Raw genomic sequence first — 14,533 nt, 5'->3', positions numbered from 1 at the left:
GGTGGGAGACTCTGTCCATAGGACAACAATCAGTCGTATATTGCACAAATCTGGCCTTTATGGAAGAGTGGCAAGAAGAAAGCCATTTCTTAAAGATATCCATAAAAAGTGTTGTTTAAAGTTTGCCACAAGCCACCTGGGAGACACACCAAACATGTGGAAGAAGGTGCTCTGGTCAGATGAAACCAAAATTGAACTTTTTGGCAACAATGCAAAACGTTATGTTTGGCGTAAAAGCAACACAGCTCATCACCCTGAACACACACCATCCCCACTGTCAAACATGGTGGTGGCAGCATCATGGTTTGGGCCTGCTTTTCTTCAGCAGGGACAGGGAAGATGGTTAAAATTGATGGGAAGATGGATGGAGCCAAATACAGGACCATTCTGGAAGAAAACCTGATGGAGTCTGCAAAAGACCTGAGACTGGGACGGAGATTTGTCTTCCAACAAGAAAATGATCCAAAACATAAAGCAAAATCTACAATGGAATGGTTCAAAAATAAACATATCCAGGTGTTAGAATGGCCAAGTCAAAGTCCAGACCTGAATCCAATCGAGAATCTGTGGAAAGAACTGAAAACTGCTGTTCACAAATGCTCTCCATCCAACCTCACTGAGCTCGAGCTGTTTTGCAAGGAGGAATGGGAAAAAATGTCAGTCTCTCGATGTGCAAAACGATAGAGACATACCCCAAGCGACTTACAGCTGTAATCGCAGCAAAAGGTGGCGCTACAAAGTATTAACTTAAGGGGGCTGAATAATTTTGCACGCCCAATTTTTCAGTTTTGATTTGTTAAAAAAGTTTGAAATATCCAATAAATTTCGTTCCACTTCATGATTGTGTCCCACTTGTTGTTGATTCTTCCCAAAAACTACAGTTTTATATCTTTGTTTGAAGCCTGAAATGTGGCAAAAGGTTGCAAAGTTCAAGGGGGCCGAATACTTTCGCAAGGCACTGTATGTACATGAAGGCAGGGTAAAGTGACGAGGCATCAGGATAGATAATAATAAGAGTAAGAATAAAGAACAGTCTAGCAGCAGCTTATGATGAATGTGAAAGTGTGCGTGTGGTATCGTTATTCCTGTGTGTTGTGTGTGTATTTAGAGCATGTGAATGTGTGTGGGTTTGTGTGAGTGTCAGTGTAGTGTGTGTATACAGTGCATTTGGAAAGTACTCAGACCCCTTAACATTTTCCACATTTTGTTTTGTTACAGCCTTATTCTAAAATTGACCAAATAAAAACATGTCCTCATCAATCTACACACAATACTCCATAATAACAAAGCAGAGGTTTTTTAGAAAATTCTGCAAATGTATTCAAAATGAAAAGTAAATAAGGTATTTCAGTTTAAGTATTCAGACCCTTTACTATGAGACTCGAAATTGAGCTCAGGTGCATCGTTTCCATTGAGTCCACCTGTGGTAAATTCAATTGATTGGCCATGATTTGGAAAGGCACGCATCTGCCTATATAAGGTCCCACAGTTGACAGTGCATTTCAGAGCGAAAACCAGGGTATGAGGTCTAAGGAAGTATTTGTAGCACTCTGAGCCAGGATTGTGTCGAGGCACAGATCTGGGAAGGATACCAAAACATTTCTGCAGCATTGAAGGTCCCCAAGAACAGTGGCCTCAATCATTCTTAATTGGAAGAAGTTTGGAACCACAAAGACTCAATTTAGAGCTGGCGGGCCTGGCCAAACTGAGAAATCGGGGGAGAAGAGGCTTGGTCAAGGAGGTGACCAAGAACCCGAAACGCACTCTGACAGAGGTCTAGAGTTCCTCTGTGGAGATGGGAGAACCTTCCAGAACAACCATCTCTACAGCACTCCACCAATCAGGCCTATATGACAGTGGCCAGACGGAAGCTACTCAGTAAAAAGGCACATGACAGCCAGCTTGGAGTTTGCCAAAAGGCACCTGAAGGACTCTCAGACCATGAGAAACAAGATTCTCTGGTCTGATGAAACCAAGATTGATCTCTTTGACCTAAATGCCAAGCGTCACGCCTGGAGGAAACCTGCCATCATCCCTACGTTGAAACATGATGGTGGCAGTATCATGCTGTGGAGAACGTATTTCAGTGGCAGGGACTGGGAAAGTAGCTAGGATCGAGGGAAAGATGAACGGAGCAAAGTACAGAGATCCTTGATGAAAACCAGATCCAGAACACTCAGGACACCAGACTGGGGTGAAGGTTCACCTTCTAACAGGACAACGACCCTAAGCACACATCCAAGACAACGCAGGAGTGGCTTCGGGACAAGTCTCTCAATGTCCTTGAGTGGCCCAGCCAGAGCCTGGACATTCTGCAGAATATTTTTGGTACCCTTTCTCAGCTCTGTGTCTCAGCACTCTACGGACAATTCCTTCAACCTCATGGCTTGGTTTTCGCTCTGACGTACACTGTCAACTGTAGAACCTTATATAGACAGATGTGTGCCTTTCAAAATCATGTCCAATCAATTGAATTTACAGGTGTTCTCCAATCAAGTTGTAGAAACATCTCAAGGATGATCAATGGAAACAGGATGCACCTGAGCTCAATTTCGAATCTCATAGCAAAGGGTATGAATACTTATGTGAATAAGGTGTTTTTTTTTAATATACATTTGCAAAAATGTCAACCTGTTTTCGCTTTGTCACTATGGGGTATTATGTGTAGATTGATGAAGATTTTATTTTTATTTAATCAATTTTAGAATAAGGCTGTAATGTAACAAAATGTAGAAAAAGAGAAGGGTTCTGAATATTTTCAGAATGCACTGTAGTCCAGGTAACCGTTCAATTAACTATTGTGTTGTAGATGAGTGAGTGCACACATTTTGCATTAGTTGTCACATATCATAAATATAGAAAAGTATGACATTTAACACCCCGCCCCCTGCCTGGTCTTTGCCACCCCCTGTCTGATCATACAAGCAAGCCCACAGTGTGTCTGTCAAAAGCCATAGCACAAACACCCACTGGTGTTAGACATACACTAAAGTATGCTCGTCGAACATCTCATTTCAAAATCATGGGCATTAATATGGAGTTGGTCCCCTTTTGCTGCTATAACAGCCTCCACTCTTCTGGGAAGGCTTTCCACTCAATTCCATTCAGCCACAAGAGCATTAGTGAGGACGGGCACTGATGTTGGGTGATTAGGCCTGGCTCGTAGTCGGAGTTCCAATTCATCCCAAAGGTGTTCGATGGGGTTGAGGTTCTTCCACGCCGATCTCGACAAAGCATTTCTGTAAAGTGAGGTCCATTAATTTTGGAAATATGTTCCCAAGTATTTTCACGCAAAATAGAGAGCAACATGTGATCGTAATTATGTTTTTGTCAAATATATGTTTGGGATTATTGCGGTCAAATTGCAGTCTACAAATGATTTATGTTCCGGACCCCCACACCATTCGCTCAAGAAGAAAATCGGCCCGCGGATGAATCTAGTTGCTGATCCCTGCTCTAGGGGTAAATTAGTTCGCTAATTACCACAACTTTAACTATAGAGCATATTACAATGTGAAAACAATAATAGATCTACTGACTTTACAGCAACCAACATATTTATCTTCCCAGTTCATACTCCATCACAACAATAGAAGGCAGTAAAATTACCATGCATCTATCATTTTGTTTGTGTAGGAACCAAAGTCATTTGAACCAATGTGGTTCCATCACGTTTACGCTCCTCGGTACATTCACGCCATTCGAAACGTTTGTCGATTATAATATAGTGCATATATTTAGCCATTCGTCTATATGCTCACAAATGAAACATACTGATCTGTTGAATTAGGCTGTCTCCAATGCATGTTTCAGAGACATGTCCTGTGGTCCGTCAGTAATCCAACTTCCCGGTCACGTCACCACAGCCCTTTCCGTCTTTTTCTCCCTCCGCGCGCTCTCTTTTCGGTCCACGTGCGGATGTCTTAGATTTTACAATCAAAAAGACCGCAATAAGAGTTTGGACCAAATGGCGGCATCATTCGAGCAGATGAGAGCTAACGTGGGAAAGCTCTTACGAGGAATTGATAGGTATGGAGACTTGTTTGATAATTACTAGCTTAGCTAGGCCATTCAGTCTGCTACCTGCCTGCTGCTACGTAATGCTAGCAACATGTGATTGTTTGAAATTATGCAGAAAGTTGGTTCTGTTTAATTTATTAGACATATCTAACGACGTGCAGATGTCACAAACCTTTGGTTTACCTAATGTTACTTGTACACGTTAGCTAGCAAGGTACAACTGCTTGTACCGGTAAACTTTAAGGAAACGTTTAACTGCACAACAACATCCTTTGACAGCTGGTTGGTTGTAAGGCAGATTGATTGTATCACTGCAAGTTTTTGCACACCTTGTTGTAGTTTAAGTAGTTAGCTAGCTGTGTCGGCTATCTGAATTCATGTTTAACCGATGTGAAATGGCGAGCTAGTTAGCGGTGGTGCGCGCTAATATCGTTTCAATCGGTGATGTCAGTCTCTTTGAGACCTTGAAGTTCCCCTTTTGTGGAGCGATGGGTAACGATGCTTCGAGGGTGAAATGTCTGTGTGCAGATGGTCCCTGGTTCGAGCCCGGGTAGGTGCGAGGGGACGGACTAAAGTTACAATTTTACACATGCCCTTAATGTTACATTGTTTATGATCTCTTTCAGATACAACCCAGAGAACCTGGCAACATTGGAACGCTACGTGGAAACACAAGTTAAAGAAAATGCCTACGACCTAGAGGCCAATTTGGCTATTCTCAAATTGTGAGTCACCCTACCGCTGACTGACTACTGTCACATTGGTTAAGCCTGTAAAAAATAGTTAACTTATGTAGTTCCATTTTCTTGCTAGTTTGTAGGTAGCCCTTGATCATGACTCTCAGTTCCATTACACAAGAGTCATTGGACAAAGGCTTCTTCTGTACAGGGGAGTTTTGTTAAAAAGAGCCCCTGCGCTCAATAAGAAAATGAGCAGGCGTCGTTTCGTCACGGTTTTGGAAGCATAAGGAACTTATATTTCATATCAACAAGAAATAATTTTCAAAAACCAAAATGTTAAATTGATACACCTTGATAGGTTTCCCACATGACCATATCTCCATATAACATTGCGTGTTTTCACAAGACAGAGGTTGACCACCTGTGCTAATTAGCTATCTAGTAGTGATGTAACGGTACACTGATAATAATAAGTCGCCGGTTCAAATGTTTAAGATGCGAGTGCATCAGTCTGCGGGGGCCCAAATCGATCCAAATGGAACATCCATCGGCAAGAAACCCGATTCAAATAAAAAATGCCTTATTCCCAAAATCCTCGAATCTGTTGTGACTGATTTGATGCGTCCTCTCCTTCAACCTATCAAACTGTTAGGCGTGTATGACATTGATCTTACAAGGCATATAACTGTATACAGTGCGAGAGACGCACCTGCTGAGCTGGTTTTACACTGTGCTAATATTCGTAGACTACATCTCCGAGTCACCTTCAGCATTCAGATTTTTGTAAAAAGGCTTTTCGCAATATTAAATCATAAGCTTTATTAATTTGACAACTAATGTAATTTTCTGGGTCGTTGTTACTAAATAAGCTGTAGAAAATTGTGATTTACCAGTGGAGCTGTGTAGGGTAAAGGAGTGGACACAACTGCTCACGCATCTAACTGTTGATTGGGGCTTTTCGATTGCCAGGTTCACCGTATGAAATAGTGAAACAGTCAGTGCATTTGGGGTTAATTTTTACAGGAACAGTGGTAGCTGCTCGGTCTGCCTTATGGCTCAGCTCACACACTACATTTCACACACACACAGGGCTTCTCAGAAGAGTCAGGTCAGAGATCTAATTCCTGAGCTCCATATTAATTTAGAATGGAAAATGAATGTGTTCATGCAATATTTGTTAGTGCATCGCTTCCCGTTCCACTAATCAAATCTCACAATCGGTTCAAATGTAAAGTATTGTTCCTGCGTCGGAGCGCATGCATTTAGATGTGTATTGAATCATGCTTGTAAGGAGAGATGCGCATCCCTACTATCTAGCATGCTCCCAACACCTGTGTGTAACTGAAGAAGTCCGGCAGAAACGTTTTGTAACTGAAAAATAATGTTGGCTGCTACTGTGATAAAGTAGCTTAACCTCTTGGAACCACCATCCCGGATCCGGGATAATTGTCATCAACTACGCTAAATAGCATAGCGCAACGGTCAAACAATCTTACTAGAAAATATTCATATTCATGAAATCACACGTGAAATATAGCGAAACAAAAGGTTAAGCTGTGTTAATCACCCTGTCGTCTCAGATTTTGAAATGATGCTTTACAGTGAAAACAATACAAGCGTTTAAGTTTATCGATATACTAACAAAACATTATGTACACCTAGCGGCAGGTAACTTGGTCACAAATCAGAAAAGCAATCAAATTAATCGTTTACCTTTGAGCTTCGGATGTTTTCACTCACGAGACTCCCAGTTAGACAGCAGATGTTCCATAAAGATATTTTTATATCCAAATACCTCCGTTAGTTTGATGCGTTATGCCTAGGAATCCACCGGAAATAGCGGTCACGACAATGCAGTCAAATTCCAAATTATATCCATATTATCGACAAACATGGCAAACGTTTTTTATAATCAATCCTCAAGGTGTTTTTCAAATATCTATTCGATAATATATCAACCGGGACAGTTGGCTTTTCACTAGGACCGGGAGGAAAAATGGCTACCTCTCTGTTTTGCGCAAAAATCACACAGAGCCAACAACTGACCACTTATGCAATGTGGATGTTTACGCTCATTCTTCAAAATAAAGGCCTGAAACTACGTCTAAAGGCTGTAGACGCCTTAGGGAAGCCACAGAAAAAGGAATCTGGTTGATATCCCTTTCAATGGGCAATAGGGATGCATAGAAAGACAGGGGTTTCAAAATAAGAGTCACTTCCTGATTGGATTTTTCTCAGGCTCTCGCCTGCAATATCAGTTCTGTTATACTCACAGACAATATTTTTACAGTTTTGGAAACTTTAGAGTTTTTTTCTATCCTAAGCTGTCAATTATATGCATATTCTAGCATCTGGTCCTGAGAAATAGGCAGTTTACTTTGGGAATGTTATTTTTCCAAAAATAAAAATAGTGCCCCCCCTAGCTTCAAGAGGCAGAGTACAGTAAGTGTGTATTTTAGCATTTGTGAAATTATTTTGATATATATGAAGGCATAGGGCTTTGTTTCTAGAACATTATTGTAATTGAGAACTGATTCACATGTATTTTGGCTGCCAGAGCCAGTAACTATGATTCTTGGGCTAGCAGAACACCACTCATGGCTATATCAGTAAGATATGCTGTTCTTGTTCCTGCAGGTACCAGTTCAACCCTGCCTACTTCCAGGTCACAGTGACGTCGCAGATTCTGCTCAAGGCCCTGACCAACTTACCACACACAGACTTTACTCTGTGCAAGTGCATGATTGACCAGACACACGTATCCTTTTGGTGCTCAGTATAATCTAGTAGTATAATCCTGCAACAAGTACAATTTGTCCACTTCTGTACTCCCTGTCATTAAAAACATTGACAATCTTTTAGGCTTAGGCAGTATTTTATTTAACTAGGCAAGTCAGTTAAGAACAAATTGATATTTAAAATGACGGCCTAGGCACAATGGGTTAAGGTATACTGTATTCCTAGAGTATTTGGAAATGGCTACGGTATGTTTTTTTAAATGCTGTTAACTATTTATTTTGAAATGTTTTATTTTAATATTTGTAGCTACTTTTTAAGTAAATACTTGCGGTCAACTTGTGCAATACGTTAGGAGATAAAGAAGATTGTGTTCTTCATGTCACCTGTCAAGTTTTAGTTATGAAACTTACCGGTAGTCCCCAGTCGTGGTGTTTGTTTTGCAATTACACAATGATGAGGGACCAGAGCCTTGAGAGTCAATTGCAGTTGTACAGCATGCGACAGCTGATCTAGTTACAGTATGGAATTCACAACTACATGTTTGCTAGCTAGATATCTTAACTATTAAGTTAACTGTCTAAAATGTGCTAAATGTTCTAGTTGTGCATTTGGTTTATTAACTTGGGCTTCCGAGTTGCGCAGCGGTCTAAGGCACTGCATCTCCGTGCTAGAGGCGTCACTACAGACCATGGTTCGATTCCAGGCTGTATCACAGCCGGCCATGATTGGGAGTCCAAAAGGGCGGCACACAATTGGCCCAGCGTCGTCCGGTGTAAATAAGAATTTGTTCTTAACAGATTTGCCTAGTTAAATTAGGGTAAATAAATTCAATATAAAAAAAGCTAGTTAGCTAAGTTGATTTTGTTTGGTAACAGCAGATAATCCCCTCCTGGATCAAGAGCCTTGCTGTCAATATTTGTTTTGTGCGTGCAAAAAAACTGTCGCTTTTTTTGTTGCTTGTATAACTTTATGAGCTGGGATGTCTGTCCTGCAAATACTTTAGATCAGAGACTGTTCCAAGATGGCATCGCTGTGGGATGTCTGTCTTGATTGTCTTGTCCCGTGTGTATGTATTTATAATCTCAATTTCCATCTACGGACTGAACATACACTCCTGCAACCCGCCTCACACAATGTGGTACGGATCTGCTATTTTTATACTTGAGAACCGGAACCCCCCTTCAGAAGCTATCCAGCTAACTAGCTTGGTTTCTCAAATGACTGCCTCGCCTGGTTCACCAACTACTTCTCAGAAAGAGTTCAGTGTGTCAAATCGGAGGGCCTGTTGTCCAGACCTCTGGCAGTCTATGTGGGTGCCACAGGGTTCAATTCTCGGGCCGACTCTTTTCTCTGTATATATCAATGATGTCGCTCTTGCTGCTGGTGATTCTCTGCTCCACCTCTATGCAAACGACACCAATCTGTATACATCTGGCCCTTCTTTGGACACTGTGCTAACAAACCTCCAAACAAGCTTCAGCGCCATACAACACTCCTTCCTTGGCCTCCAACTGCTTTTAAATGCTAGTAAAACTAAGTGCATGCTCTACAGCCGATCGCTGCCCGCACCCTCCTGCCCGACTAGTATCACTACTCTGGACGGTTTTGACCTAGAATATGTGGACAACTTCCAATACCTAGGTGTCTGGATAGACTGTAAACTCTCCTGACACCCATTAAGCATCTCTAATCCAAAATTAAATCTAGAATCGGCTTCCTATTTCGCAACGAAGCCTCCTTCACGCATGCTGGCAAACATATCCTCGTAAAACTGACTATCCTGCCGATCCTTGACTTCAGCAATGTCATTTACAAAATAGCCTCTAACACTCTACTCAGCAAATTGAATGCAGTCTATCACAGTGCCATCTGTTTTTTTAAAGTATAAAATGTTTGCAAAGCACTCATTAGCGTTATCTATGGGATATTACATGTACTTATCATTGCTATCCTCCCGATTTACAAAGGCTCATTGGGGTTTGAAAATAGAACCCCTTGTGTTCAGTGCTGGTATTAGAGAAGTGCACAAGGTCAATATGAAAGTATGGCAATTTGTATACCGCCCAAGCCTATATTTTGTTTTGGTTGATTCCTGGGGTTTGTGTTGAAGTAATGGTGTGGACATCAGTCTTATGTGGCCAGTTTGCGCTTTCCTTGACTAGCGTGAAGCAGCAGGAGGAGCGCCCCATTAGGCAGATCCTGTACCTGGGGAACCTCCTGGAGACCTGCCATTTCCAATCCTTCTGGGTATACACAATACATATCCCTTTTTGTTTAACCAGCCTTTTGCCCTGCTCATTTCACTCAACTTTCCAGTCATTGTTAGATCATTTTTGGGATCATATCCTTTTACCTTTATTTAACTAGGCAAGTCAGTTAAGAACAAATTGAAAATATTAATGACTACCTAGGAACAGCCTGTTCAGGGGCGGAAAAACCTATTTTGTACCTTGTCAGCTCGGGGATTCGAACTTGCAACCTTTTGGTTACTAGTCCAACGCTCTAACCACTAGGCTACCCTGCTGACCCATGGAGCAGTTCCAATCTGAATGTTGAGGTTCAAGCATGACTGTACATTGACTTGAACTGGAAATGGATGGCTGTGCTAATAGACAACCCCTATCCTGACTTCATTACATCTATATGAAATGTGACCTCCAGTTCTGATTGTATGGTACTCATTCCTTTGTCTGTCACTCAGTCCAGTCTGGAGGAGAACAGGGAATTCATTGACGGCATCACAGGCTTTGAGGACTCCGTGCGCAAGTGTGAGTAGAATATTTGGAAATCAAGTTTAGTTGCAGACTGCATAATATTGTAATTAACGTGATGATGGCTTGTTTAACTGCTGCTCTCTCCAGTCATCTGCCATGTGGTTGGAATCACATACCAGAACATTGAGCATCGACTTCTGGCTGAGATGCTGGGTGACCCCCTTGGTAAGGCCATTAATTTCAAATGTACATCTTTTGGAGAGTGCTGTCCTATTGATTTCCTTTCTTTGTGACTACAGTGTTAATTATCTAAGTCATATCCCACTTCCCCCTGCTCAGTTGACTTCCTGATCCCCATACAGACACACAGGTTAAGGTGTGGATGAGCAAGTACGGGTGGACGGAGAACGAGGAAGGGCAGATCTTCATCTTTAACCAGGAGGAGAGTGTCAAGCCCAAGAACATTGTTGAAAAGATTGACTTTGAGAGTGAGTGTTTCCTTGTCTTGTTTGTTGGTGTCCAGTGACGTCGCTTTGTCTGTCTGTAGTCACTTTTAGCATACATTTTCAAAGTTCAACTTCCTTCCACCCTCTCCCCCTTGTCAGTGTAGCTTTATGTAACCTAAGACTTTTCATGGAAGTACAATTTTGTTGACATTCTTTCCTTTTTTTTTTTCTCCTGCTCTCCTCTGTCTTCCTTTCCCCCTTTACTCTACTCTACTGTCTTCCTTTCCCCCTTTACTCTACTCTACTGTCTTCCTTCCCCCTTTACTCTACTCTACTGTCTTCCTTTCCCCCTTTACTCTACTCTACTGTCTTCCTTTCCCCCTTTACTCTACTCTACTGTCTTCCTTTCCCCCTTTACTCTACTCTACTGTCTTCCTTTCCCCCTTTACTCTACTCTACTGTCTTCCTTTCCCCCTTTACTCTACTCTACTGTCTTCCTTTCCCCCTTTACTCTACTCTACTGTCTTCCTTTCCCCCTTTACTCTACTCTACTGTCTTCCTTTCCCCCTTTACTCTACTCTACTGTCTTCCTTTCCCCCTTTACTCTACTCTACTGTCTTCCTTTCCCCCTTTACTCTACTCTACTGTCTTCCTTTCCCCCTTTACTCTACTCTACTGTCTTCCTTTCCCCCTTTACTCTACTCTACTGTCTTCCTTTCCCCCTTTACTCTACTCTACTGTCTTCCTTTCCCCCTTTACTCTACTCTACTGTCTTCCTTTCCCCCTTTACTCTACTCTACTGTCTTCCTTTCCCCCTTTACTCTACTCTACTGTCTTCCTTTCCCCCTTTACTCTACTCTACTGTCTTCCTTTCCCCCTTTACTCTACTCTACTGTCTTCCTTTCCCCCTTTACTCTACTCTACTGTCTTCCTTTCCCCCTTTACTCTACTCTACTGTCTTCCTTTCCCCCTTTACTCTACTCTACTGTCTTCCTTTCCCCCTTTACTCTACTCTACTGTCTTCCTTTCCCCCTTTACTCTACTCTACTGTCTTCCTTTCCCCCTTTACTCTACTCTACTGTCTTCCTTTCCCCCTTTACTCTACTCTACTGTCTTCCTTTCCCCCTTTACTCTACTCTACTGTCTTCCTTTCCCCCTTTACTCTACTCTACTGTCTTCCTTTCCCCCTTTACTCTACTCTCCTGTCTTCCTTTCCCCCTTTACTCTACTCTCCTGTCTTCCTTTCCCCCTTTACTCTACTCTCCTGTCTTCCTTTGTTTCTGTCCCTCTTCCACAGGTGTATCCAGCATCATGGCCACATCTCAGTGATATCCAGACACATCGGCACAAACACTCCGAATGCACCAAAATTCAACCAGACAGAAGTACATATATCACAAACCAGCGTTTCACAATAAATGTTAGTTATCCATTCATACGCAGGCCCAAAGTGTGCTGATCTTTTCACTGACTACATTGAACTACCCTGTGATGTTAACCTTTTTAAGTCCATTCCAGGATGGTATTTTTAAAAGTTTTAACCTGTGATAAGATGTGGGTGTGCCTAAGGAGAGTGCTATTTAATATTTGACTTGGCATGTCAGTAAATTAACACTGTCTGTATCCTTTTCACACCTGTTCTGAGTGTGGTGACAAATCATCTACATTTTTGCATGCGAGGCCGAATTATCATTTGTCACAACTTCACACAAAACATTCCTTAGTCTAATTTATGAAAAAAATATAAATGCAACAACTTCAAAGATTTTACTGAGTTACAGTTCAAATAAGGACATCAGTTAATTGAAATCAATTCAATAGGCCCTAATCTATAGGTTTCACGACTGGGAATACAGATGTGTTGGTCAAAGATACTTAAAACAAAACAAAGTAGAGGCGTGGATCAGAACCTGTCCGTATCTGGTGGGACCACCATTTCCCTCATGCAGCGCAACATCTCCTTCGCGTAGAGTGGATCAGGCTGTTGATTGTGGAATGTTGGCCCATTCCTCTTCAGTGGTTGTGATGCCGGTTGACCGTACTGCCACATTCTTTAAAAGGATGTTGGGAGGTGGCTTATGGTAGAAAAACAAATATTCAATTCTCTGACAACGCCTCTGGTGGACTTCCTGCAGTCAGCATGCAAATTGCACGCACCCTCAACTCGACATCTGTGGCATTGTGTTGTGACAACTGCACATTTTGGAGTGGTCTTTTAATGTCCCCAGCACAAGGTGTGCCTGTGTAATGATCATGCTGTTTAATCAGCTTCTTGATATGCCACAACTGTCTGGATCAATTATCTTGTTAAATAGGAAATTTTCACTAATAGGATGTAAACAAATTTGTGCTCAAACTCTTAGAAATAAGCATTTTGTGCATGTGAAACATTTCTGGGATCTTTTATTTCAGCTCATGAAACATGGGTACAACACTTTACATGTTGTGTTTATAATTTTGTTTAGTGTTTATGACTTGGGTATCATGCAATAACTTAATCATGGGAATGCGAAGTGCGCACGTAAGCGACTCAACTTTTGGGAAGCTGCACAGGTGAGCTACTGTGCAGTATTAAGGGTATGGCCATTTGACAAGGTACATTTGTTCATGGATAGAAAAGTTAACGGTAACTCCTGGAAAAGTGGATAAAGTTGTAGGATTTCGTTGCACACCGTTTTAACTCTACAACACAGGTTATTAGTTTTGTAAGGGCATACAGAAATAATTGCGACAGTAATGACTCCGGTCTCGGATAGGTTCAGCGGAGGCAACAACGGAAGATCTCAGTATGACATTGTTATAACAGTTAAAGCTGAAAAAATAGACTAATTCATTAATGGAAATACTCTATTTAAATGGAAACCTATTTCTTACATAAGTGTATGAATCAAACCATTGGACATACTGTGTTATGTATAATCACAAAACACTGAGTGATATATTTTTGCATTCTATTTTATTTCACCTTTTTTATTTAACCAGTTGAACAAGTTCTCATTTACAATTGCGACCTGGCCAAGATAAAGTAAAGCAGTTCGACAGATACAACACAGTTACACATGGAGTAAAACAAACACAGTCAATAATACAGAAAAATAAGTCCATATACAATGTGAGCAAATGAGGTGAGATAAGGGAGGTAAAGGCAAAAAAAAGGCAATGGTGGCGAAGTAAATACAATATAAGAAAAACACGAATGGTAGATTTGCAGTGGAAGAATGTGCAAAGTAGAGAGAAATAATGGGGTGCAAAATAAATACAGTAGGGGATGAGGTAGTTTGGGTTAAATTACAGATGGGCTATGTACAGGTGCAGTAATCTGTGAGCTGCTCTGATAGCTGGTGCTTAAAGCTAGTGAGGGAGATAAGTGTTTCCACTGAGATTTTTGTAGTTCGTTCCAGTCATTGGCAGCAGAGAACTGGAAGGAGAGGTGGGCCAAGGAAGAATTGGTTTTGGGGATTGACCAGTGACATATACCTGCTGGAGCGTGTGCTACAGGTGGGTGATGCTATGGTGACAGCGAGCTGAGGTGAGGGGGGATGAGATGAGGGGGACTTTACCTAGCAGGGTCTTGTAGATGACCTGGAGCCAGTGGGTTTGACGACGAGTGTAATGCGAGGGCCAGCCAAAGAGCGTACTGGTCGCAGTGGTGGGTAGTATACGGGACTTTGTTGACCAAACCGATGGCAACGGGTAGACGGATGTCTCACCTGGATAGTTCTTTTCAATGCATGACAAATGCAGGTTTTGAGGGGTGTGTCATATACTGTACTAATCTTCAAGGTCTTATAGACGTGCTAAGAATCATGCATGTACTGACAATGGCCATAACAATACACCCACAGATGCATATAAACTCAGAAAAAAATAAACATCCTCTCACTGTCAACTGCGTTTATTTTCAGCAAACTTAACGTGTAAATATTTGTATGAA

The 14,533-nt window shown here is 41.7% G+C and overlaps 1 protein-coding gene across 1 annotated transcript; it reads left to right on the top strand.

The window, feature by feature from the left end:
* The first annotated feature begins 3,403 nt into the window (after positions 1–3,403).
* LOC109905556 (eukaryotic translation initiation factor 3 subunit K) lies at positions 3,404–12,042 on the top strand. The gene is made up of 8 exons (XM_020502985.2): positions 3,404–4,029; positions 4,647–4,745; positions 7,338–7,458; positions 9,609–9,686; positions 10,141–10,207; positions 10,301–10,378; positions 10,516–10,641; positions 11,897–12,042. The coding sequence occupies exons 1-8, from the start codon at positions 3,818–3,820 to the stop codon at positions 11,926–11,928; spliced, it is 813 nt and encodes a 270-aa protein (XP_020358574.2). The 5' UTR covers positions 3,404–3,817; the 3' UTR covers positions 11,929–12,042.
* Positions 12,043–14,533: the final 2,491 nt, after the last annotated feature.

This window comes from Oncorhynchus kisutch, linkage group LG15 (assembly GCF_002021735.2).
Source record: "Oncorhynchus kisutch isolate 150728-3 linkage group LG15, Okis_V2, whole genome shotgun sequence".
In the NCBI taxonomy this organism is placed as follows: Eukaryota; Metazoa; Chordata; class Actinopteri; order Salmoniformes; family Salmonidae; genus Oncorhynchus; species Oncorhynchus kisutch.
This window is presented reverse-complemented; position numbering and strand designations above follow the sequence as displayed.

What these genes read in the sequence shown, in the direction of transcription:
- LOC109905556 (XM_020502985.2), top strand. Translation starts at nt 3,818, where the DNA reads ATGTCCTGTGGTCCGTCAGTAATCCAACTTCCCGGTCACGTCACCACA. An exon ending in AATTTGGCTATTCTCAAATT is followed by an intron (nt 4,746 to 7,337) that starts GTGAGTCACCCT and finishes TTGTTCCTGCAG; the next exon opens with GTACCAGTTCAACCCTGCCT. An exon ending in GCATGATTGACCAGACACAC is followed by an intron (nt 7,459 to 9,608) that starts GTATCCTTTTGG and finishes ACTAGCGTGAAG; the next exon opens with CAGCAGGAGGAGCGCCCCAT.